The 27,283-nt window shown below is 38.1% G+C and overlaps 1 protein-coding gene and 2 pseudogenes across 1 annotated transcript; 1 reads left to right on the top strand and 2 right to left on the bottom strand.

Annotated features, from left to right (window-relative positions):
- Positions 1 to 4,247: 4,247 nt before the first annotated feature.
- LOC127683642 (late cornified envelope protein 1D-like) lies at positions 4,248 to 4,637 on the bottom strand. The gene has a single exon (XM_052180947.1). It carries the CDS (start codon positions 4,635 to 4,637, stop codon positions 4,248 to 4,250), a length of 390 nt encoding a protein of 129 aa, XP_052036907.1.
- Positions 4,638 to 12,499: 7,862 nt separating this feature from the next.
- Positions 12,500 to 12,980, bottom strand: LOC127683641 (60S ribosomal protein L21-like; annotated as a pseudogene).
- Positions 12,981 to 17,962: 4,982 nt separating this feature from the next.
- LOC127683640 (60S ribosomal protein L13-like) lies at positions 17,963 to 24,468 on the top strand (annotated as a pseudogene).
- The last annotated feature ends 2,815 nt before the right edge of the window (positions 24,469 to 27,283 follow it).

The raw sequence follows: 27,283 nt of genomic DNA, 5'->3' as shown, positions 1-27,283 counted from the left end.
AACAATGATGCCATGATCTCAGAGTCTAAAAGGTTTAGTTTCTACTTATATAAAACATTGCTTAAAATTATATTATTTGGTTGCTACAACTACTACATTTTAATTTTATTGGTACAAAGCACCAATAAATAGCTGTTTTTCTCTGTTTTATTGATATGGCATTGTTTCATCCTCAGGTTATTTAAACATTCTCTAATGTTGTATTGTTCCTGAGTATATGTATGTGGTTTTATTTTCTAGTTCTCTGACATTGTTTAAAAGATATTTTTAATTTTGGAGTTCATATTATAATTATATCACACACACACAAATATTGATGTTTTATAATTAATAGACAAATTGCCTTGAATTTTCTTCTTTTTTAAAATAGCATTGCTTTTACCTTGTGGGTTCTGGTCTACAGTCTTATGGATGTCTTTTCTATAGTGAGTAATCTTAAACTTCTCTTCATTATTATAGTTTTATTTATTTATTTATTTATTTATTTATTTATTTATTTATTTTGGCTGAGATTAGAAAAATTCAAATGAAACTGATTACTTCACTTTAGTGTGTGATTTTGTAAGCTCAAGAATTATTTGAATGAAGAAAGATTACCTTGACCTCATACCTCCACACTCATGCACACACATACATGCTCACCAGCTGAACATACACAAACAGTACAAATATAAACCATATACATGTGTGTGTATATCTATGGCACACATACACACACACATGTATGTATGTATGTATGTATGTATGTATGTATGTATGTATGTATATAACACACCACATACCAGCACACATAAAAAGCTTAGTTATATTAAAGTAATGAGGTAAGTATGTGTGTTGGGGCTCCACTGTGGTTCGGAGTCTGGGAATGAATGCTGAAGGGAGAGAAGTCCTTCTCTGAGAATCTTAGTGTTACAGGTCTTTTAGATGAATGCTTTCTCTAAGGATCTACGAGAGTGAAACAACTCTCTTAGATGGTTTTTATCTTGTGCACACTACCTTAATTCAGGATAGAAAAGAAATATGTATGAACTTTGGAGGGTGGGAAGGAGTTTTCAGAACAAAGGAAAATCTTTGGCTAGCATTTAAAGTACTCCATTTGTATGGAGAGGCATTCCAGGACTGAACAGGCACTTGCTGAGTGGGCCCTTATCCTGGAAAGGAGGAGGTTGAATTTGTAGATCTGCCAAGAACTTTGGACCTTCCCCAGGTAGAGGACATGGGGACTCAACTCCCCAGGCAAGGTCAGAGAAGGGGAAACCCTGCTGGTAAAGGAAGGCCTCCATTTTGTACCCACCTCAGAAGAGCTATCTGGTCACAGTAGACTGCGGCTTTAATTAGTAGGGTTTCCTCATACAACTTTACCTTTTGTGAGAATGTTTTGTTTATGTTTTAATATGTGTGTGTATTTATAAGTTCAGTAAGAAAATTGACTAGCTGGAGATTTACCAGGTAAAGGACCAGAATGTAGGGTCTAAAGGCATGAGGAGAGTGTGGAGAAAGGAATGGCAATGGCCACTTCCTGGCAGGATGTAAGAACCAAGTGACAGACATGAAGGGAATCACAAGTTAAAAAACAAAAATGTCTCAGTGTTACTGAAGTGCCTTGTTAATTTTATATATTATATTATATTATGTTATGTTATGTTATGTTATGTTATGTTATGTTATGTTATGTTATGTTATGTTGTGTTGTGTTGTGTTGTGTTGTTGTTATGTTATATTATATTATATTATATTATATTATATTATATTATATTATATCACTTGCTTTTTTTTTTTTTGAAGTGGAATGTCTCTATGTAGTCTTAGATGACCCGGAACTCACTCTGTACACTAGGGCTAGATTTGAACCATTGATGTAATGCTTTGATTTAAAGACAAAACACAGAATTAGTGGGAAAGACAGACATATGGAAACCCTAATTTGCACTTTTAGTATTTGTATTGATCTTCTGCCTACTGAGAAGTTACTAGCCAGCAGCACGAGAGATAGGGGTTAGGCAATGGCAATTCAAGCAGGAACCATGAATTATCCAATAGGCACTTGGGCACATTGATACAGTTTCCACATCACCTCACTGAATGCAGTAACATAGGACAGAGTTGTTGTGGGGAGGGGAGGCATTCAGAACTTTGGCAAGGTGACTGTGGCTTTTTAATAGTTTTGAAAGAAATCATTTTTTTCTAATCCCCAAAATGTGTGGTGCCCCACCCAGAGATTAAGTTCTCAGATGTGATTCAGACACTTAAGCAGCCTCAGTTGGATGAAGTAAAGTACATTCCTCAAAGGCCTCCGAACTTCTGGCTGCTGAGTCACAGCAGCTGGAGGTCCCAACACCTGGCTGCATCACCCAGAGTCTGCTCTGGTGGCTCAGACAGCAGTTGTCATGTGCAGGTCTGTCCCAGGTACTGACTTTCCATGTGAGAGGAGGAGACTGGGGTAATTTAGACTAAGACCCAGTAAGGGTGAGCCAGTTGCATGAGAAGGTGAGGTGCCTGATGTAGGGTCTAGCAGCTCCCTATTCTGTACTGTAGTAAGCACATATTGGTGGATGATCAATCTGGAGCTAAAGCAGGGTAGAAATCCCACAGAGCCGGCTCAAGCCTGCTCCATTGCCTTTATACAATCGTTTCTTTACATGTTACAAGCTTCTTCAGGATAAGCCATAGAGGAAATTATCTCTAAAATAGTTTGACAAACATTTTACATTATCTCATTGGATCCTCAGTATGCCTTTATATAGAGATAAGGTTTTTTTCCTCCCACAGAAGATCAATGAGAGCAAGTGTGCCCTGTAGCAGTCAATAAATTCTTTAAAATCTGTCAGCAAGGAAGAAATCACACTTCTTTTGGGAATTACTTCCCCATATATTTAACTAATGTACTTCGCAAATGTGTGTATGAGACATAACATAGCACACACATCTTACATACACAAGAATAAGGAGTACAAAGTGTTATCACATGAATTGTTTATCCCCAGTTATAATCATTGGACTATGTGAGGCTTTGCACTGATTGGCCACCAATGAGACATACCCCAGCTTGTCACACGTCCAGTGATCCCAAGCCAGGTGCTGTCCTTTTGAAGCCACTAGTTTTTTCCATCTCTCTCCATGGCACCAGTGACTTCACCTTGTGTATCAAGATTCATCTTTAGTGCTTCTGGTATAGATAGAAGTCCAGGCACCCCTCCTGACCACCTAAGGGACACTGAAAAGGGTGAGAGTCACACATCTTTGTAACCATTTAGCCCTGAATGTGCTTCTGGTCACTAAGTGGTCACAATACAGGCTTCAGATGAGAAAAGGTAGTGAGGCACAGTTTGTGTTCAGTATCAGAGGCCCAAGTGCATCAAGAAATAAAGTGTGTCAGGATTATATGGGTGAGACATGAGCATCAACATTCTCAAAACTAATACTCATTGACCTTATGCAGACTTTCTAGGCATCTCTTCATTTTGTATTTTACCTCTGTGCTGAGCCCATGTCCAGATTCTCATGTTCTAAGGTTTCCCTCTGGGAAACTTAGGAAGTTCTTTCGAGTAATCACTTACCAGGACCACAGCAGAGAAAAAAGTGCATCAGAGGATGTGAGTACATATTCTCTAGCCCTAAGCCCTTTTGTCTTGTTGTTGTTGTATTCTTTCAGCCTGTGACATTGGGCCTGGTTATGTGAGCACACGACTGACTTAGAAATTGCTCCCATAAGTGTTGACTGGATGCTCCTTGCCTGCCTCCTTTTGTGAGGTAAAAGGAAGCTGTTTCACATCTCCCGGTAGGAAAACAGTGGTGAGTATATTCTTCTCATTACCTGCCTCATCATCTCCTTTGCTGTGTGTACCTTCCACTTTCTTAGAACTTGGTCTATACAACTTCAGCTGCAGGTCTTCAGGGACAAAGAAAGAAATATAGATCCACTTGAGCTTTTCCATGCTTCTCATTGTGCTCCTACTGCTTGCGAATCTGGTGGCCCACATTATTGATGTAGGCTGTAATTCCACTGACTTGCTAGTAACACTGACTTGGAAGTATGTTGTTGTCAAAAATAAACATAAGTTCAGTCATGTTTGAAAGGGGAGACTTTAATATTACAGCCTGGTCATTTTAGGGGAAAAATTACAACTTTGCAGAAGATGACCAAAAGTCCAGAACAGAGCACACAACAGAAAGGAGGAGTGGCAGGCAGGAACACTTCTGGATGTGGCTTCTTTCTGCACAGTTTGTCTGAAGTGCAAGGGGTCAGCTCAGCAGCAGCCCCCAGACTGCTGACTACCGCCACAGCTGCTGCCACCACTGCTGCCACAGCAACCACTGCTGCCACCACTGCTGCCACAGCAGCTGCTGCTGCCACCACTGCTACAGCATCCAGAGCTGCGGCGATGGCGATGAAAAGATCTGCGAGGCCTGTGGTGGCTCAGGCAGCAGCCTCCACCCCCAGAGCTGCAGCAGCCACCAGAACTGGAACCACAGCAACCACCAGAGCTGGAGCCACAACAGCCCCCAGAACCCAGGCTACAGCAGGAAGACACAGGGGGGCACTTTGGAGGGCACTTTGGAGTCTGACATTTGGGAGGGCACTTGGGGGTGCACTTGGGAGGAGGCTGGCACTGCTGCTGGTTCTGCTGGCAGGACATCTAGGCTGGTTACTGTTCTGGAGCTGTGGAAGAATGACACACATGTCAGACTACGGACTCCAGAACTACCCTGTCCCCTTAGCATCCATAAAAATCATAGACACATTATCTCTAATAGTTTCTACTGTAGAAAGTTCATCTTCTAGCATGCTCATTATTATTTTTGGAAGCTTCAGAAACCCACACAAGCCAGATAAAAGCTAGCATTTAGTGTCCAATATCAAATGACAAGCTAAGTATTATGAAATGTGTCTGAATCACAATCTTGGAAACTGTTTAAAGCATCATTTCAGGGAAAATGGATTTCATTGCAAAGAGAGCTTTGTACCCTATTCTGTCTCCTTCTCTTCCTCTGAATACTAGGCCAGGGCTATGTTTCAGAGTGCTTCAATTGAATATGCATACTTTTCTGTGCTTCTTAGAGACCCACTCCATTACAGAGAAGTTTATTCTGTGCAGAGCCCTAAGTCAAATGGAGCCTGACTCCTTATGCCTCCGATGGATGTCAGGATGCTCTTTTCTCTCCCCATTATTCTGGCCTACCCTAAGTCCTCTGTAAGAATGACCTCTTGACTCTGTGGTTCTATACAGCCTCCCCCCCAGCTCTCCTCTCAGCTTTCCTCTAGTACGGTCCCAATGGACACTTACCAAGATGACAGGAAGCACAAGATCTGTAGCCACTTCAAGAGGACTGGATGGAGGTGCTCTGTCACTCAGCCTTTTTATTCTGATCCTGGCCTCTGCCCAACCTGTGAGACAGTGGCTGGGCCTGGATGACTCTGACTTCTGACACCCATGTGGCCCTGTGACTGAAGATGACAAGATTTCCTCGCCAGCCTTCCTCCATGGGACTCAAAGATACTCAAGCATGGACTATGACTTAGGCATGAGATGAGGAGGAAGTGGATTCCTGGCACCCTTAACTTCACGTACCTGAAGGGCATGTGCTTTAGAGACTGTTCACTTCTTAGTCTATCTCCCTTGCTTCCTATTTCTAATGTAAACTTCAGTCCTGATAGTCTTTTAATCAAGTTCACACTAGATAAAACTATGGAGCATGTGTAAGCATGGCTACTTAAACAGCTTTCTACCCTCTCCCTATCTGTGTGGCTCTATAACACAGTTAGACATCTACACAGGCAAAAGCCTGGTCAAGAAATTTGAGTCAGTAAAGAGAAGATGTGAGGTTTTAAACCTGTTTGCCCTGTACAATTTTCCCTTTTAAGAGTAACTTTTATTTATAGAGTACAATTACTTATGTGTGTAGTGAAAGGCACTGGTTTATTTGAAAAGGTAGAAAAGAATAAATGATCCTTCTAAAAACTATAGATAATTGAAAACTCTTAACCAACAATATATATTTAGCCTGCTGAATAAAGAGGGGGAAAGTTAGTTCTTTTTAAAAAGTTAACTGAATGTGGGTTGATATAGTCAAAATATATTATATGCATGCATAAAATTTCACATGCAAAACACATATTTTATAAAGTTAATCTAATTTAAGAATACTTTTAAAATTCTAATGTTTTCTAGAGAAAATTGATTTCATTGTTTATTGGTTTATTGCTTATTTTCCTTAAGGTCATATGGGATGGATGTCTGATGTCCATAGATGAGAAATAGGCAGAAAGAATAAAATTCTGTGAAATAACATATGTGTATTCTTCCATGTGAGTCAAAATGGGCAAGACGAGGCACATTTCTCCCTGAGAGGAGCAGGGAATTTCAAGGGCAAGAATCCTTACTAATTCATGGGGAAAGAGTTGGGTTTTTAGGCCCATGTACTCTCTTCATTGCCCTGGTTCTCACAAATGTCTACTGTTCTACAGATGCATTTGGATGGGGGTTAGAATGTCCCTGTTTTGGAGATTTCACTGGAAATAGCTCAGGTTTAATTTAAAAGAGGATGATTAAAGGGACTGTCACATGGTTGTAGTTTCTGTAAACTGACCAAACCCATAGAGAAAACAAATCAAATCAGAAGGATTCAGGGGGAGAAGCAAGATCTCTTCTAGCTCCCTTACATTCTGGGAACAGATAAGACTTTGGGAATAATGTTCAAGTCATGTGGGAATAATTAACACCAAGGAAATGTGAGAGAGATGACATCAACCAATCTATAGATTTGGACAATATTTGACTGCAATTTATCATAATCCCATGTGTCTATTTATCCAATTTCTGTTGTCTATCATCTGTCTATTTATCTATAATGTACATATCTGATATCTCATGATTCATCTATCTTTCATCTATCTATGTATCATCTAATTTTAATCTGTTATCTATCTATAATGTATTATTTTTCTCTATCTATCTATCTATCTATCTATCTATCACCACTTATCTGCCACCTATCATCTGCCATATATGTACCTATCTATCTATCCTTTAGCTATGTATTCATTCATAGAACATTACTATTCAGTTTTTCTCAGATATATTTTTTCACTATAAGTGTTAGAATTTCTTGTTAGAATGTTGGCACTAGGCTATGTGATCTTCCTGAATTACTTTTGAATATCAGATGCAAGAAAAGACTCTCCTCTTCTCTTAAATAATTTATATCAATCAATTATTTAAGCCCTGTTCAGGACTCTCTTCAGGTTAAAATAAAAATCCAAAGTACCATCAGATACAGCCTTTTACTTGGCCTGCACGTTAGACATTTTCCATTATATTGTATACTTGGTACAGAGTCCTTCATCCTACAACACATGCTGAATACTTTGCCCTGCCATGTCTACTCATCACAGTCCCTTTGATTTTTTTCTTTTCATGTACGATGTTATTGACATAAGCCTACAGTAAATCATTTGACAACCTTTCCTGCATTTTGTATTTATCTTCATTAATTCAACCCAGGATGACACATTCATTGGCCATTTTTAAGACTTTTAAATACTCCAACATTATCAGTGATATTTCTGTATATTAATAGTTACTCCTAATGATTCGAGTCACCCAATAGGATCCTGTACTTTGAGACTGCCAGGGTGAGGCATAGTGGCCACATCACCTTCAGATCTTCCACTGTCTCACTGGCTGTGACATTTGTTCTCCTGGTGAGGTTGGACCAAAAGGCTTAGTAATAGGGCGAGGCCAGAAACTGATTCCTGGTTTTTCCAATGGCAGCTCTGCTTACCTCAAGTTCCAGCTTTGGAATGATCAGGAGATGGCTAAGATGCCAACTGGTCCACACCTCTACCTGTGTTCAGGGCAACACCCAAGTCTTCAATTGACTTGGATAAGTGATGTGTGAGTTACTTCAGAAAGACTGGAATTTAATCCTTGACTCTGAGATCAACCGCATTAGGTGTCAGGTCACTGTAGCTGTCATGCTCAGCCAACCTTTGATTTTCCAAGGCTCACTTTGACATGGTTCGCTCTTCTGGGGTGAAATTTCCTCTTCATCAAATAAAAGAGAAGTCTGTTGAACAATTACCATAACCAAATCATACTGAATAGTATTGTCTTATTTGCTATCCTACAACAATATTTAATCCATTAGTTCCTCCCTTCAGTTTTATAAATATTTTATACACTCATTATGTAAAGTTTTACACCTTAAACTAAAAGAATCATGGGAAGGGCAATACTAGATACCAGGAAACGTCTACTCTCTAAAAATGTAACTAAAGGGCCAAAGGAATTTGGTCAGAGATATAAAATCCACTGTTCTAAGCCAAATCGATATGCCAGTTATTTTAGGCATGTCGTAAAACATCTGAGTGAGTTATATAAGTTTATGAAAAATTAGGCTTTGCAAATCAGTGGCCTTCCTATACTCAAAGGATAAGCAGGCTGAGAAAGAAATTAGGGAAATGACCCCCTTCACAATAGCCTCAAACAGTATAAAGTATCTTGGGGTGACTCTTACCAAACAAGTGAAAGATCTGTATGACAAGAACTTCAAGACTCTGAAGAAGGAAATGGAAGAAGACCTCAAAAAATGGGAAAACCTCCCATGCTCATGGATCGGTAGAATCAATATAGTTAAAATGGCCATTTTGCCTAAAGCAATATACAGATTCAATGCAATACCCATCAAAATCCCAACTCAATTCTTCACAGAGTTAGAAAGAGCAATTATCAAATTCATCTGGAACAACAAAAAACCCAGGATAGCTAAAACTATTCTCAGCAACAAAAGGAAATCTGGAGGAATCAGTATCCCTGACCTCAAGCAATACTACAGAGCAATAGTGTTAAAATCTGCATGGTATTGGTACAGTGACAGGCAGGAGGATCAATGGAACAGGATTGAAGATCCAGAAATGAACCCACATACCTATGGCCACTTGATCCTCGACAAAGAGGCTGAAAACATCCAATGGAAAAAAGATAGCCTTTTCAACAAATGGTGCTGGTTCAACTGGAGATCAGCATGCAGAAGAATGCGAATTGATCCATCCTTGTCTCCTTGTACTAAGCTCAAACCCAAATGGATCAAGGACCTCCACATAAAGCCAGACACTCTGAAGCTAATAGAAAAGAAACTGGGGAAGACCCTTGAGGACATCGGTACAGGGAGAAAGTTTCTCAACAGAACACCAATAGCATATGCTCTAAGAGCAAGAATTGATAAATGGGACCTCATAAAATTACAAAGTTTCTGTAAGGCAAAGGACACCATCAAGAGGACAAATCGGCAACCAACAAATTGGGAAAAGATCTTCACCAATCCTACATCAGATAGAGGGCTAATATCCAATATATATAAAGAACTTAAGAAGTTAGACTCCAGAAAACCAAACAACCCTATTAAAAATGGGGTACAGAGTTAAACAAAGAATTCTCACCTGAAGAACTTCGGATGGCAGAGAAGCATCTTAAAAAATGCTCAACTTCATTAGTCATTAGGGAAATGCAAATCAAAACAACCCTAAGATTTCATCTTACACCAGTCAGAATGGCTAAGATTAAAAATTCAGGAGACAGCAGGTGTTGGAGAGGGTGTGGAGAAAGAGGAACACTCCTCCACTGCTGGTGGGGTTGCAAATTGGTACAACCACTCTGGAAATCAGTCTGGCAGTTCCTCCGAAAACTGGGCACCTCACTTCCAGAAGATCCTGCTATACCACTCCTGGGCATATACCCAGAAGACTCCCCACTATGTAATAAGGATACATGTTCTACTATGTTCATAGCAGCCCTATTTATAATTGCCAGATGCTGGAAAGAACCCAGGTATCCCTCAACAGAAGAGTGGATGCAAAAAATGTGGTATATCTACACAATGGAGTACTATTCAGCCATTAGAAACAATGAATTCATGAAATTCTTAGGCAAATGGATGGAGCTAGAGAATATCATACTAAGTGAGGTAACCCAGACTCAAAAGGTGAATCATGGTATGCACTCACTAATAAGTGGATATTAACCTAGAAAACTGGAATACCCAAAACATAATCCACACATCAAATGAGGTACAAGAAGAAAGGAGGAGTGGCCCCTGGTTCTGGAAAGACTCAGTGAAACAGTATTCGGCAAAACCATAACGGGGAAGTGGGAAGGGGTGGGTGGGAGGACAGGGGAAGAGAAGGGGGCTTACGGGACTCTCGGGGAGTGGGGGGGCTAGAAAAGGGAAATCATTTGAAATGTAAATAAATTATATCGAATAAAAAAAAATTAAAAAAAAACAAAAAAAAAAGAAAAATTAGGCTTTGTCAAGTAGCTTTTTTTCAGTTATGACTATAATTCTGAAGAATTCTGTGGTTAGTAAGGAAAGGATCTCAAGTTTTAATAGAGTATCAAAATACTGTATTATATTGTATCTCATAATTCACTCTTTCACTGTATATCAGCCTTTTAATGAAAGTACTTTATGGATGAGAGGAAGAATAATTTTGTTAGAAGTATTAGCTCTCTATTTAAAAATATGATTATTTTGGATGCCCTGTTCAAATCAGAACCCTGTGAAATAAAAGGTTAGGAAACAATAATGGGACTATGGCAATGTGATTCATGTTTACATACTTGAAGAATTTTAACTGAAGTTTTTAAAATATAAGTCATAATCTGGCGGCAACTGTGAGCTTCCTTTGAGGTTTCAGAACCTCACTACACACACACACCTTCAAAATTATGTCTGACCTGAAGTAAATTTGTCTTGGTATATATTGTGGTCTGAATAAGAAATATCCCACTACAGATTTATGTATTTAACTCCTTGGTCCCAGGCTGGTGGTGCTATTTGGGGGGGTTGTGGAACGGTTACACTGTAGAGCCTTGCTGAAGCAAGTATTGTGGAAGAGAAGGATTTCTGATTTCTGACCTTTCCCACTTACTGCTTCCGGTATGTGAATGAGATGTGATTGCTCAGCTTCCTACTGTAGAAATCTGATGCCATGATGGACTCTTCATTCCTGTGGAACAGTGGGACAAAATAAACTCCTTCTATAAAAAAAGAAAGAAGAAAGAAAGAAAGAAAGAAAGAAAGAAAGAAAGAAAGAAAGAGAAAGAAAAATGAGACTTGATGATTAAAGTCAATTCTCTCTTCAACAGACAGAGATCACTACAGAAAACCACAACTAATCACAATGGGCATAACAAACCACCACGTGATGCCTAGCTCCTGCACCCAAAACTTAGAAGGCATAATAGAATGCTCAGTTGTTAGAAATCATGCTAAACATTATCCTTCAGCATTTATTTTTCTCCAGAACTATCACTGAGGACATAATAAAACATTAATTTTTACTCACTGAATCTTGTTTTCAAAGACAATATTGTTAAATAATATTCAGGATAGAAAAGACATTTGAATCTTTCTCATCTCTAGAAGCTATCAAAACAATGACATTATGTAAATTATGACTAATATCATCCTTTTCCAAGTGAAAACTTTTATGTAAGAAATACCAAGATAAATGGATCTTTCATGCTGATTCTGCTCATTAATTTCAAAAGGTGACTCATAACTCATTCTCTACCTTTCAAAATGAAAATATTTTGTCATTTACCCTTTCTTTTTCTCTCTTCAACTATTCCCTTATCCCTCTCACCTTGATCCACTCAAATCCATGGCCACGATTTCTTTAATCATCATTACATAGATAACATGTACATATATAGGTCTAAGTATATAAATATAACAAAATAACTCCACATATTACTTGTTTGCCTATGATTTAATAGCTAACACCCTAGTATTGAATAATAATCTTCCCAAGGCAGAATATTTCTCCTGCTATCAGCATTCTTTAGTTGCCTATATTTTCTTTCCTAGGACAGAGTCTCAATGAAGTTTCTCTATTCCGTGTTAACATATATAGTGGTGCTATCCTTTTTCAGGCCTTGTTAAGGTAGCAGTGTTGGTGAGATTGCATGGATGTAACATTTTCAACTATTTTAGGAAATTAAACTTCACAAACTTCCTATTTTTCTGTCTCTTATAATCTTTCTTCCTCTTCTTCCACTATGATGTCTAAGCCTTGGGTGCAAAACCTATGTTGTTTACATGTCCGTTGGAGCTAGGCGCCACATGGCCTCTTGTTCTCCGCATTTTGATTGGTCATGGCTTTCTGTAATGGTTTCTGTTGCAAAGAGAAGTTTCCTTGCTGAGGAGTGACACTTATACTTATCCGTGGATATAAATACAGATTTTAAAAATGTACTTACGAATTACGCTGATTAGCAAAGTGGCAGTTTTTGGATCTCCTCCAAAATCCATGACTTCATTAGTCATGGGCAATTGGCTAGATTTCCAGTACCAGCCGGTGATTTTACTCTTGTTGAGCGAGTTTTAAGTCCAGTTAGAGAGCTGTTGTGTACTTAGAAGAATCTTTGCCACTATTTTACCATTAGGGTTATCTTTAAAACCACTTTGCAGTCCAGATGCTTTATTTCTGTTTTGTACGTTAGGCCGTGAATTTGGATGGAATGGGCTCCAACAGCTCAGGCTCTTTTCCGTTAGTCCTCACAAAGTGTTCCTTTCTGGATGGTGCAGGCTGGCAGTTCAGCTGAACTCAGGTGCCCTTCTTTTTAGCTTCCTTTTTCTTTTGATCGTTCCCTTTCTCCCGCTCCAGGAAGCTGTCTCTGTACTTGATGTGATCAATCCGCACACTGATCCTCTTGGCCAGAATCTGCCCTTAACTTGCTTGTTTACAGTGATGCCCACGGCATGCTGGCTGACATTGTAAACTCTTCCGGTTTGCCGTGGCAACGCTAATGGGGCATACCGTTTTGAACAGTGCCCAGTCCCTTGTTGTCTACAATATCACCCTTCTTGTAGATTCCCATGTGTGTGGCCAAAGGAAGAGCTCCATGTTTTCTAAAATGCCTAGAGAACGCATACTGGGTGCCTCTCCTCTTTCCCTTTGTGTTCGTTATTTTGGCGAGTTACTGGAAGATGGCTGCTGCGGTGACTCCTTAAGGATATCTTATCATGCTGATTGTTCTTGTGGCTCACAGGCACCTTATCTGGGTGAGTCTACTGGTTGCTTTTGTCCCTTGTAAGCTTGCATGGTGACTTTTGGAATTGTGAAGAGCTGGTCCTCAGAGAAGAAGTTTTCGGGTCAGAACCAGCTAGGATCCTCTACGTACTATACATGAGACCTCACTTTTGTTGGCCTAAATTCCTGGTAAATGGGTCATAGTCAGAAAGTCCTTTCCTATACCTGTACTCTAGAGGGTAAAGTGTATGTTCTGTTTTGTTTTCTTCTAGAAATTTCAGTGTTTTAAATTTCACATTCTTTTAATACATTTGGAATTGGATTTTGTAAAAGATGGAAGATAAGGGTTTAATTTCATTGTTCTACATGTGGGCATCAGTTTTTCCCAGCACCATTTGTTGTAGATGCTGCCTCCACTCCAGTGTGCGACTTTAGCAAGTTTGTTCAGTATTAGATAACTAGAGTGTAATCAGTTTTGAATCTTAAATTTTGCTTTAGTGGTTTTTTTACTTATCTGTTTTTGTGCCAATACCTGATTGTTTTTATTATTATGTCTCTGCAATATATCTTAAGGTCCAGTCTCACATTCCTTCCAGGTGTTTTTGTTGTTGTTCAGAATTTTTTTGTCTATATAGGGTCTTTTGTCTTTCCATATGTATTTTAGAATATTTTTTCTATTTATCTGAGGGGAGAAATGGGGATTTTGATTAAGGTTGAATTAAATCTATAAATGGCTTTTGATAGAATGGTAATTTTCACAATATTAATTTTACCAATCCATAAGCTTCTGACATCTTTCCATTTTGTAGTGTCTTTCTCTACTTTCTTTGGAGGCTTTGTTTATTTATTGTACACATTCTTTACGTTCTTGGTCAGGCTTATTCCTAGACATTTCATTTTCTTGACATTATTGAAAATGAAAATGTGACCATGATTTCTTTCTCTGTATGTTTGTTGGTGGTGAATAAAACAGTTATTGATTTTTACAAGTGAATTTTAGATCCTGCCACACTGGTAAAATTGTTGGTAATTTCTAGAAATCTTGAGATCACATTTTTAGGTTCTCTTATGTATCATATCATGTTACCTTTGGCTTCTTTTTTCCCTATTTGTATTTCTTTAATTTCGTTCTGTTGCCTCATTGCTCCAGTTAGTGCTTCAAGTACAATATTGAAAAGTAGTGCAGATAGTAGATATCCATACCTCATTCCTGATTTCATGTATTTTTCTCCATTTAGGATGATAAACTTATATTATGTTGAATTATGTTCCCTCAGGTTTTTATTCTCTTGGACTTTTACCATAAAGTCATATTGGATTTTGTCAAAGACTTTTTCTGCATTGATTGAGATGATCATGTGACTTTTATCTGTAAGTCCATTCATGTTGCTTATTACTTTTATTGACTTATGTTAAGTCATCTCTGCATCTTTAAGACTAAAGCCAACATACCCATGCTGTACAGTTTTTCAATGTCTGTATGTATTCTTTCTAGAAGTATTTTATTGAGTATTTTCCATCTATGTTCATCCAGAATATAGGTCTATAGTTTCTCTTTTTAATTGTGTCTTAACCTGGTTTGGATATTAAAGTGATGCTGGCTTCATAGAAGAAGTTTAGAAGTGCTTCTTCTTTCTCTCTCTTCTCTCTTTCTTCTGTTTGAATAGGATAAGAAGGACTGGCTGTAGATTTTCTTGGAATGTCTTTTAGTATTCTACGAATCTACCTAGCCCTGAATTGTATGTGTGTGTCTGTCTGTCGTATCTCTGTGTGTGTGTAGTGTGTGTACGTGTGTGTAAAGGCTTTTAAATACTATTTGAGTTTCTTCATTTGTTATGGGTCTGTTTAGGTTTATTATTTTCTTGGTTTAATTGTGGTGTGCTGGTTACATGTAAAACTTAGTATTTTTTTTCCTTTTTTTTTTTTTTGGGATTTCCCAACTTAATATAGTTCAGGTTTTTAAAGCATTTCTTCATAAGATTCAAATTTTCTTTGTTGTTCATTGCAATGATACATGTTCATTTATGATTCTGTTATTTTGCGTCATTTCTTTCTTTCTTTTTGTTAGTTGGTCCAAGAGTCTGTCAATCTTATTTATTCTCAATGACCAATTTCTCATATTAACTTCTATATTTATTATTTTCTTTGTTTAAATTTCATTAATTTTGACTGATTTTTTTTTTTAGTTTTTTTTTTTCTGTCCACTGAGTTTGGATTTAGTTGTTCCTACTTTTACATATTTTTGAGTTGTACAAGTAAGTCATTTATTTGTGCTCTTTCTCATTTTTTTTAAAGATGGACTTAGATTTTCAAATTTCCTTTATAAGTCTGATTTTAATATATCCAGAGTTTATTTTCATTTAGTTCAGAGAAAGTTTTTATATATCTTATTATGTAACCTTCATTATTTTCTTCTTTCATTATTCAGTAACAAATTGTTCATTTACTAAAAGTTAGTGTACTTAAAGTTAGTGTACTTACTGGAATTTTAGGTTCTTTCTTTCTTCTTTTCTTCCTTCCTTCCTTTCTTCCTTCCTTCTTTCCTTCCTTCCTTCCTTTCTTCCTTCCTTCCTTCTGTCTATTTTAAGACTTACTGAGCACAGGACTTTCAGGGACCCACAATAGGTACTCTGTGTATATGTTGTGACTGTTTGCTTGAGTAGTTTTGGGGACTTCAGCTATGGGTGTGGGTGTGGTGTGGGTGTGTCATTGACTCTTTTGCCCACCCTTGTGACTTTCTTCCTCCTAGGAGGCTTTCTTATTCAGTCTTAGTTGAGGGCTTTTGCCTCATCTTATTGTATTTTGTATTGTCATGTTTGATTATTCTCTCTTGGAGGCATGCTCTTTTTTTTTTTTTTAAGATGGGGACAGAGAGAGTTGATCTGGTGAAGAGCAGAAGTGGAGAGAGCTGGGAGGAGTAGAGGGAGGTGAAACTGTTGGCAGGATATATTATATGAGAGAAGAATTTATTTTCATTTTAAAAAGTAAAAAGGATTTATCGTATTATAAACTGATAAGACATGCTAAGTTATTTCAATCTTTCTGAATTGTTTAGGATTTGTTTTGTGTCTCAAGGAGCAGTCTATTTTAGAGAAGTTTCCATGTACTTCTGAGAAGAATACATGTTTGTTGATGTTTGGATAGATATCTGTAAATCCATCTGTTGAATGATGACATTTAATTCTGAAGTTTCTATATAATTTTATTTGTTTAATTGCCTATTAGAGTAAGTGGGGTATCGAAATGACTATTATTGGGTTGATGGTCTGTATCTTTAATTATAGTGGTGCAGTTTTTATGAAATTGGATGCATTAAAGTTTGACTCATACATGTTAGATCTCTTCTTAGTTAATTGTTCTTTGATAAGATGAAGACTGTTCTAAGAGGCATATTCATAGCACTAAGTGCCTACATAAAAGAATTCAGAACCACCATGGGTTAAAGCTGGATATCAACAACAATAGAAACTACAGATAGCTTTTAAACTCATAGAAACTGAAAAACAACATACTTGAAAGCTGTAGAATAGAAAGAAAAACATCAAACCCAATGGTATTTATTAGGTTGCAAGAAATAATCAAACTCAGGGCTGAAATCAATAAAATAGAAACAACAAAGCAATACAAAAAGTTAGTGGAAAAAAAGTTAGTGAAACAGAGTTGATTTTTTGAGAAGCAGTAAGATTCACAAACTCTTACCCTAATTAGCTAATTAGCTAACAGAGAAGATTCAGATTAACATAATTAAAAAAAGGGTAACATAACAACAGACATCAAAGAAATCCAAAGAATCACAAGGACATATTTTAAAAGCCTGAACTTCATCAAATTAAAATATCTAAAAGTGAATAATTTTCTATATACGTACCGCTTACCAAAGTTAAAAAAAAAAGATAAGCAATGTAAACAGATGAATAAACACTAGTAAAATAGTAGCCATTAAGAGTCTCCTAAACAGGCCTCTTCTTTGAAGAGAAAGGAAGTGGGGGGGGGGGAAGGGACTAAGAGAAGAGAGAAAGAGAAGCTGTGATCAGGATGTAAACTAAATTAACTAATCAATTTAAGGAAGAATAAAACTAATAAAGTCTCCCAAGGCAAAAGCAAAAGCAACAAAATAAAACAACTCAGGGCCACATGGTATCAGTGCAAAATTCGAACAGACTTTCAAATAAGAGTTAATTCCAGTACTTGTCAGATTATTCCACAAAAATAGAAACAAAAGAGACATTGCCCAGTTTATTTTATGAGGCCACAGTTCCCTAATACCCAAAGAACATAAACACCCAACGCAGAAAGAGAATTATGGACCAATTTCCCTTATTAACATAGATGCATAAATTCTCCATAAATGCTCACTTGAATATAAGAAGGCATGAAAAAGATCATCCATCATAATTAAGTAGGCTTAATCACAGTGATGAAGGTATTGTTCAAAATACATAAATCAATAAATGTAATCCACCATATAAACAAAATGAAAGTCAAAACATACAGGATTATGTCACTAGAGGCAAAAAAAAAAAAAAAGACTTTTGACAAAATCCAACACCCCTTCATGATAAACTTCCCTGAGATGTTAGGAACAAGGGACATACTTCAACATAATAAAGGCAATTTACAACAAGCCATTATATCAGCAACAATGTAAATTGAGTGAAATTTAAATAAATTCTATTAAAATCAGGATTAAGACAGCATTGTTCATTCTCTCCATAGTTATCCAATATAATAATTGAAGCCTTACCTAGAACAATAAGAAAACTGAAGGAGATCAAGGAAATGCAAATTGGAAAAGAAGTCAAAGTATTTTTATTGCAGATGATATAATAATATAGATAAGGGACCCAAAAATTCCATGAAACTCCTATAGCTATTCTAAGCAAAGTAACAATATAAAACTGACTCAAAATATGAGTATCCTGATATAGGAGGCAGCCATGGCGCCCAGCTGGAATGGCATGATCCTGAAGCCCCACTTCCACAAGGATTGCCAGCAGCAAGTGGATACTTGCTTCAACCCACCGGCACTCAAGATCAGCAGACTCAAAGCCCTGCACATGGCATTGCCCCTCGTCCCATGTCTTGTCCCATCAGGCCCATCCTAAGGTGCCCTACCATTAGATAACACATCAAGGTCAGAGCTGGCAGGGCCTTCAGCCTAGGGGAACTCAGGGTGGCTGGTATCTACAAGATACTGGCTCCCACCATTGGCTTCTCTGTGGACTCAAGGAGGTGAAACAATCCACTGACTCACTACAGGCCAACGTGCAGCACCTGAAAGAGAACCGCTCCAAGCTCTTACTTTTGCCCGGAAAGCCTTCTGCTCCAAAGAAGGGGGACAGCTCTGCTGAAGAACGTAAAACATCACAGAAGAAGAGACTAACTTCAAGGCTTTTGCCAGTCTTCAGAAGGCCGGTGCCAATGCCTGGCTCTTTGGCATCTGAGCAAAAGGATGAAGGGAATTGCAGAGCAAGATGTTGAAAAGAAAAAGCAACGCCAAGTTGGAGTGTTGCAATAAATTTTCCATAAACAAAAAAAATCAGTATTTTTTCTATAGACAAATGATAAATAATCTGAAAGAGAAATCTGGGAAACAGCACCTTTAACAGTAGCCTCAAATAATATAAAATATCCTAGGGTATCTTTTACCATGCAAGGGAAAGACCTGTATGATTAAAATTTTCAAGTCACTGAAGAAAGAAATTGAAGAGGAACTCACAAGATGGAAATATCTCCCATGCTCATGGATCAGTAGGATTGATATGATGAAAAATGGTCATTCTACCAAAAGCAATCTATAGATTAAATGCAATCCCCGTCAAAATCGCAACATAATTCTTCACAGACTTTGAAAGGAAACTCTAAGCTGTATATGACAACAAACAATCCAAGATTGTTAAAACAACCCAGAGTAGTAAAAGAACAGCTGAACAGGTATCAGAATCCCTGATTCCAAATTGTACTACAAAGCTCTAGTAATAAACATAGCATGGTACTGGCACAAAAGCAAACATGTTGGTCAATGGGATTGAATTGAGGACCCAGACATAAATCCACATGCCTGTGGACACCTGGTTTTTGATTCAAGGTCCAGAAATACTCATTGGAATAAAAACATTGTTTTCACCAAATGGTCCTAGTCAAACTTGATGGCTATATGGAAAATAATCTAGCTATCCATGATACTACCTGGCTCAAAACTCAACTCCAGATGCATCAAAAACCTCAACAGAAAACTAGATACACTGAACCAATAGAAAAGAGAGTGGGGAATAGCCTTGAATTTATTAGCACAGGAAAAGGCTTTCTGAGCAGAACAGCACTGGCACAGACACCAACAGTTAATCAACAATTCACAAATGGGATCATATGAGACAGGGAAACTTCTGCATGACAAAGTACAACATCATTCAGACCAAGTGGCAGCCTACAGAATGAGGAGAGAATTTTACCTGCTATGCATTCAATAGAAGATTACTAATACCCAAATTAGATAAAGAACTCAATAAACCATATATCAGGAAAACATAAACAAATAAATGATCGGGTGCAGATCTAAGCAGAGAATTCTCAATAGCAAAAACTCAAATGGCTGAGAATACTTCAGCCTCACCAATCATGGAAATACAGATTAAAGCTATTTCTATCTATAAAGCTATTGTATGTTTTTGTTGATGGATGGATTTTTTCTTGATCCACTCAGCCAACCTTTGTCTTGTGATTGGAGAGTTGATGCCATGAATATTTAAAATTATTTTTGAAATGTATGTATTCAGCGCTCTAAATAGGATGTTTCCATCAAATTCCTCCCCAACAGAGCTCAAGGAACCCTGTAGAAGAGAAAACTGAAGGAACTGGGGAGACCAGACAGAGGACAACAGAACTTGCCACTTTAAAACAACTACGCAAAGCTCATATGAGCTTGCAGACACTGAGGCAGCAGTCTCAGGGCCTCCAGGGATGTGTACCCCAACCTCTGCATATGTACTTTAGCTTTTAGTGTAGTTCTTTTATGTGTCTCCTGAATGTGTGAACAAGCAGGCCTCTGATTCTTATGTCTTCTCTTAGGACCCTTACATTTTTCTGTAGGCTTATCAATATTATGATTTTTACTTTATTTTATTATGTTTTGTTGTTATCTCAAAGAAGTCTGTTCATTTTATGAGAAACATCAAGGGAGTGGATCCAAATGGGAGAGGAGCTGGGGAGGAACTGGCAGGAGTAGAGGGAGGGAAAGCTGTATTGTGATTATATTGTATGAGAAAGAAACCTGCGTTTAATACAAAGGAAAAATGTCTGTGTTAAATATCATGGTGTTGTTGCCTTTTTGTTGCTCTTTCTTCTGTGATCAATAGTACTCTGCATTATAATATTTGTGGTTCCATATTTTACTCCAGTCTATTGATTTATTATGCTCATTCTCTTTCTGTCTGAAATACTGCTTCCTATATTTTCTTTAAAATTTAATAAAACCTATTGTTATTATGTTGAGAGAGATAGAGTGTGTATGTGTGTATTTATGTGTTTGTGTGTATATGTGGGTGTGGGTGGGTGTGTGTGTGTGTGTGTGTGTGTGTGTGTGTATGTATGAACATGAGTACAATCAAGCACAGAGGCCAGAGGATTCTGATTTTCCTGGAACTGAAGTTAAAGGCAATTATAAGCCAACTTGTTGAAGATCTGGTCTACATCAGTAGCACAGAAAACTTCTCCCTCATCTTTTCTATAATTAGAAGGTCTTTTCATGGTGTCCTAAATTTCCTATAAATTTTTCCCCAGTGTTTTTTTTAAATTAAATTAAAAATTTAATGTTCTTGCTTATTTAATCTAGACTATTTAATATTCTTTGTTTGTGTCATCTAGATTCTCTACTTTATCTTTGAACCCTGACATTCTGTCTTCTGTTTGATTAACCCTACTTACCAGGTTTCCTGAGTTTTCTTTTGGAGTTGTTGGGTTTTTCAATTTCATTCTCATTTAAGCTTGTGTCCTATTTATTTAATGTTTGTGTGTTTGTTTTGAATTCGTTTTCACATCCTAGATTATTTTTTCATTTCCATCAGCTTTATGCTTTTGTTTCTTTGAGAATCACTCAAGCATTTATTGGCTTTAAGTTTATTGAACTTCATCTTTATGACTGCTTTTAATTCCTTAAATTCTTGGATGAAGTTTATGTTTGTTCTTTCAAATTCTGAGTTCTGTGATTCCTCTAGCTAATTCTGATTGTGAGGAGAGGTTGGAATCAAATCATTGCTTGTTGATTAAATAGGTGATCAAATACCTCCCATTTAAAGGACACATAATTTGTTAGCAATTTTTCACTATAGCAAGAGGAATTACATATTGTGGACCTCTCACATCATACTAGATCTTACAAATGCTACTTTAATACTCACTAACATAATAGAGTCAAAGATATAAACCTAGAAAAATAGATGTGAATCCTTAAAGAAACAGTAACACCAATGGGCAACATATGTGATAGACTGACCATCACTGTAAGTAATAAAGGTGAGGGAGGAAGCACTGTCCACACTGTGGGTTAACTTGCTACTGTTCCACATAGCCATAGGCTTCTGAGTCATCTTTGAAACAACTGAGCCATGATTGGCAAAGCTGATCTGCAAGATGCTTGTAGTTAAATGATCAAGAGTCTAAAGAAGATTGTTAGGGAAGCACTTTATTATTTTGTCCCCTAGAAGACAGGTTCTTCAAAAGAGGACTTCCCACAAGATTACAGCATCTTAGAGCCCAGGACACAAAGGGCAGCAGGAGAGAAGAACAGGCCAGAAAAGGTCCTCTGAATGGGGCTTACTCTTGAATGGCTTGTCTAAAGTGCTACTTGCTCAGCTCAGCAGCAGCCTCCAGACTGCTGGCTACTGCCACAGCAACCACTGCTGCCACCACTGCTGCCACAGCAGCCACTGCTGCCACCACTGCTGCCACAGCAGCCACTGCTGCCACCACTGCTACAGCATCCAGAGCTTTGGCGATGGCGACGAAGAGATCTGCGGGGTCTGTGGTGGCTCAGGCAGCAGCCTCCACCCCCAGAGCTGCAGCAGCCACCAGAGCTGGAACCACAGCAACCACCAGAGCTGGAGCCACAGCAGCCCCCAGAACCCAGGCTACAGCAGGAAGAAACAGGGGGGCACTTGGGAGGACATTTAGGGGGGCATTTTGGAGGGCACTTGGGGGTCTGGCACTTGGGGGTCTGACACTTGGGAGGACACTTGGGAGGAGGCTGGCACTGCTGCTGATTCTGCTGACAGGACATCTCTGCTGATGAATGCTCTGGGTCTGTGGGAGAATTACAATGCAAGTTAAAACCAGGATTCTGGGGCCATCCTATCCACCGCTAAACATCACTGATAGTCATAGAAATCCCATAGTCAGTAGTTTTATTTCTAACAGACCCCAAGGTCTTCTGCAGTACTGGCCTACAAAGTCAAATTAACTTGTAAGCTTTGACAGGAAACACAAAACAGAACAAAACAAAACAAAACAAAACAAAAAACAGGTTCTTATTCTTTTAAAAATATATTCTCCTGTAACAGTCCCCAAGTTGAGAGATTTCATAGTCTGGAGGCATATTCAGAATTTCATCCTCCACATCATAATTCTGAATGACATATTTTACAATGCCATTGGACTTAATCTATAACAATCATGCTATATGGTGATTCAGGTAAAATTTCCACAGATTTCTCAAGCTTCTGGAACTGATTATGATAGTGATGTCAGAAAAGAAATGATGATTATTCTAATGTCATTTCATAAAATACCGAACTCAGTCCTGAAAGCATGAACCAGGTCTGCTCCCTCCTTTCAGGGAAGTCTGAACTCAGTTTAACATCCCATGTTGCCTGGTAGTTGACTTAAAAAGTCTATTGCTAGTATGTCTTAAAAATTCTGAGCAACCTGTAATGAAATTCTAATCCATGGCTCTGTGTTTTCCAAACCCAAAGATCCCTTGGTGTTCTGTCTTCCCTGTTAATCTTTTTTTTTAAGTTATCCCAGGTCTGTGTTACCAGAAGAAGCTCCTCCTCCTCCTCCTCCTCCTCCTCCTCCTCCTCCTCCTCCTCCTCCTCCTCCTCCTCTTCTTCTTCCTCTTCCTTTTCTTCCTTCTCTTCCTCCTCCTCCTCTTCCTCCTCCTTCTCCTGCTCCTCCTCCTCTTCCTCCTTTTTCTCCTTCCTCTCCTCCTCCTGAAGCCTACCAAGGTCCACAGCTTTCTGTATTTTAGGATTCTTTCCTGAGGGGGCCACTCCACTGAAGGGCAGATTATTGTCTTCTGATTCACCCAGTTCCTTCTACTGCCTTCTATGGATCAATGTATCTTTCCCCACCACCTTCTCCCAAGACTTCCATCTCCCACCCCTCTTTCTATGTTCTGTCAGTGTGGTCTCCTGGCTATTGGGCTTCTGCTGTGCCTCTCCTCCAGATCTCCTTTTAGCTTCCTTCTGGTACAGACGATGCTCTTGTGCCCAGTGAACACTTACCAAGATGACAGGCAGCACAAGATCCTTGGGCACCTCAGGATGTGTGTGAATGGAGATGCTCTGTCTTCCAGCCCTTTTATTCTGATGCTAGGCTCTGGCACAGCCTGTGAGACAGTCGCTGGGTATGGCTGACCAGCCTCCTGACACCCACATGGTCTTGTGACTAGCAATGACCAAATGTTCCTCACCAGCCTTCCTCCATGAGATTCATGGATCCTTAACTTAGCTTGGACTATGACTTAAGGATAGCAAGTGAACTGTTGTCATCCTTAATCTCATGTTTCAAGGATTCCTGCCATAGGAGTATTTCTGTCAGTGTAGACAAAATCCTAGTCACAAGACCCAGCTGAGCCCAGATAAGCTGAGATGGGATTTTAAAATCTGGGTTTTTGTTTTTTTTTGTGTGTGTGTATGTCTCATTTTCTCTCTTTAACGATAATATTGCAGTATCAATGAGAATTATTAATAAAGGGCCTGTGAAAGTCAGAGTATCTCCAAAAATGGACAAAATTAAAAATACAAAAATGAAAACAGTGGCTGGAGGAAAGACTTGTACATGGTAGCTCTCTGACAAATTACCTGTGTAGGGGCAAGCTATAGATCTTTCTTAGAATGATTTAAGAGTGATAGATATGATTGACCTGTGTCATTCTCATCTGAAAAGTTCACAGTGAAGCTCACTATTTTGTATAATATCAACAGAAAATATAAAAATGTATAGTTCTTTCTAAAGTCAGTGAATCTACTCATTGTTGTTGTTTTTAATATGTTTTTAAATAGCCTTCCTTTATTCCTGATGAGAACGTAACTGGAGAAATCCTAAGACAGAAGCGCTGTGAGGCTCTTAGAAGAAGCAGAGTCACAACTTTGATCTTCATATTCATGTGGAATTTTGGATGTCTGAAGTTTATGACCCAAAACGATGATGACCAAAGATGAGAAATGAAGAGAGAAGGCTTGGGCTGTTAACATCTGCTTCTCTGTGTTGACAACCAGGTAATAGGGACTTTCCCATGGGTAGTCAGGTGAATTTTAACACCACATGTCCTAAATACTTACCAGGAATGGGCTCAAACTTTTATTTTTAAAGCCTCTCCCCGTTCAACATTTCCTCAGTCCTTCACAGCTATAGTGTCATACAAAATGATATTTTAAACTGGTATACATGTACTTTTTTAATGAAAAGGGTTGAAATTTATTGTAAGGCAGGGTGCTTGAAAAGACAAACATGACTATGAGGTTTAATTTTAAAAATATGTATATATTAATACAATGAGATATCAACAAACCACAATCAGATTGAATCATATGAGGGGAAATTCATTTTCTCCTTAGGCATTTATAAACCCTTCACTGAGAAACCTTTGGGACTAATCTGTTTCTTCAATGGGTTTGATAAGATAAGTGAAATGTGGGGAAGACATACACATATGTACAAATAGAGGCAGCAGTATGTATTTAGAGAAGTTCAAGTCTTTTTTAATCAAAATTCATTCTTTTCTGGTGATCATGTGTTATCTATTCTATCTGTCTGTCCATCTGCCTGTTGTCTGTCTATTAATCTAACTCACTTTTTCTCTGAGCCTCCAACATTAACATGTACCCAGATGCCCAGAGTCCTCTGAAAATTGTCTCCACTGCCAAGCAGATCCAAGGAGAGTTATGAATGAGGACCAATGCCAATCCATAAACAATTAAATAGAATACTATTGTGGTTTTGTTGATTATTTTCTTGACTTCATGGTTATTGATTGTAAATTTGAAGAAGATAGTATGGTGTTGTAATGTAAAAGGCTTAGGCAGAAGCGCAACAATGTGGTCATTCCTTAAGTCATTTTCACATCACACTTAAATAGTTAGCATTCTGTTACTGGTGAAGTCTGTGCCCTGCTGTGCTCTTTGGATCTTGTCAACTTGATATAAGCTTGAATCATCTAAGAAGACAAAAACCCCAACTTAGAAAAATGTCTCCATGAGATTGGCCTGTGACCAAGTCTGTTGGATTTTTCTTAATTAATGACTAGTGGTGAAAGGCCCAGCTCACTGTAGGCAGTATGATCCCTGGGCAAGTGGTTCTGGAGTATATAAAAAGGCAAACTGAGAAGCCAAGGAGACAAAGCCAGTAAGCAGCATTTCTCCATGGTTTCTGCTTCAATTACTGCCCTTCATTCTTCCTTGACTCCCCCAATGGACTATGATCTAGGATACTTAAACCAAAGAAACACCGCTAACCTTCAGGTTGATTCTGGTCAGTGTCTTATCACAACAGTAGGAATCAGACTAAGAAAACTGTCTAAGAGATTTAAACTCCAATGTGAATTATGTAAGTCTTCTGCTCAACCTCTATTCAACTATTTACTATTTTCCATCTTACAGTTGTTCAGGGCTGCTGAGCCACATTCTCTTCTGTAGTTTGGATATGCTTCTCATTGTGACACAGTGCTGTGGCCTTTGCTCATCTGGAAAGTACCAGTCCTGTATTTTGGTGTCACTCATGTCTTTGGCTGTGTACATGAGATTATAATGAACTCTGAAAACTTGACCAAAGTTTTATACTTTGATTTTCATTAATTAAAATAGGGTGCTTGAAACTGGAGATATGGCTCAGTAGTTAAGCACACTTGCCACTTTTGCTAAGGACCTGGTTTTTAGCACCCACATTGGGTGGCTCATAAAAGCCTGTAATTTAAAGGGATCCAATACTCTCTTCTGACACCCATGGTATCAAGCATGAATATATAACATATACATACATAGAAGTATTCATACACATACACATAAATAAACCTAAAAATACCAGAATGATGTACACATTGGCTATTTTAAACATTTTAAACAATGCTGTGAACATGATCAGTGATGTTTCAAAATATAAATAACTACTCCTATGGCTCAGGATACTAAATAACAATGTGTATCCAGAGACAGTGGAGTGTGAGGCCACATCACTTAAACATCTACCACTGTCTCACCAGCACTGACATTTGTTCTCCTGCTCAGGTTGCTCCAAGACCTTAGTAATGGAGACAAGTCAGGAATTTCTTCCTGGTTTCTACAATGGCATGTCTGCAACCCCAAACTCCACCTTCTAGGATGACAAGATTGAGATGTCAGCTGATCCATACCTCTGCCTCTCTGCATGTACATACTGAGCAAGTCCTCCCGCATCTCACATGTGAGGCAATGAGGATGTGTGAGTGCTATGCCTGCTTTATAGGAAGACCAGAATTTAAGGCTTGTATACATAGTCTGTAGTATAGGTATCAGGTTCACATTACCATATGGATAAGAAAAAAATGGTTTACCAGTTTGTCAAGGTGTTTCTGTTTCTCCATCCCATGCAATATAAGGAATGCTGGTGACCTCTATTCAGAAATGATTTAATCTCAAAAACATTTTTTCTATGAATTTTTCAGAAATCAGTGATGACTGATATTTTTTCTCCATTTTACCTGTAAGCAAGCAAAGCAATGAAGTAGTCATCTTAGAGTACAAGAGAAAATACAATTAATATTCACATAACAGCATTTAAAGTTATGTTACAATAGACAAACCTTTAGCTAAACTAACTAAAAGGCAGAGAGATAATATCCAAGTAAACAAAATCACAAATAAAAAGGAAAATATAACAACAGACACTAAGGAAATCCAAAGAGTCATTAGGTCTTACTTCAAAAACCTGTACTGTACAAAATTTGAAATCTTAAAAAAAAAATGATTTTCTTAAACTTCCCAAACTTAAATCCTTATCAGG

This window comes from Apodemus sylvaticus, chromosome 4 (assembly GCF_947179515.1).
Source record: "Apodemus sylvaticus chromosome 4, mApoSyl1.1, whole genome shotgun sequence".
NCBI lineage: Eukaryota > Metazoa > Chordata > Mammalia > Rodentia > Muridae > Apodemus > Apodemus sylvaticus.
Note: the sequence above shows the minus strand (reverse complement) of the source record. Positions and strands in the feature narration are given on the sequence as shown.

Coding starts and splice junctions, on each gene's coding strand:
- LOC127683642 (XM_052180947.1), bottom strand. CDS start 4,637: ATGTCCTGCCAGCAGAACCAGCAGCAGTGCCAGCCTCCTCCCAAGTGC.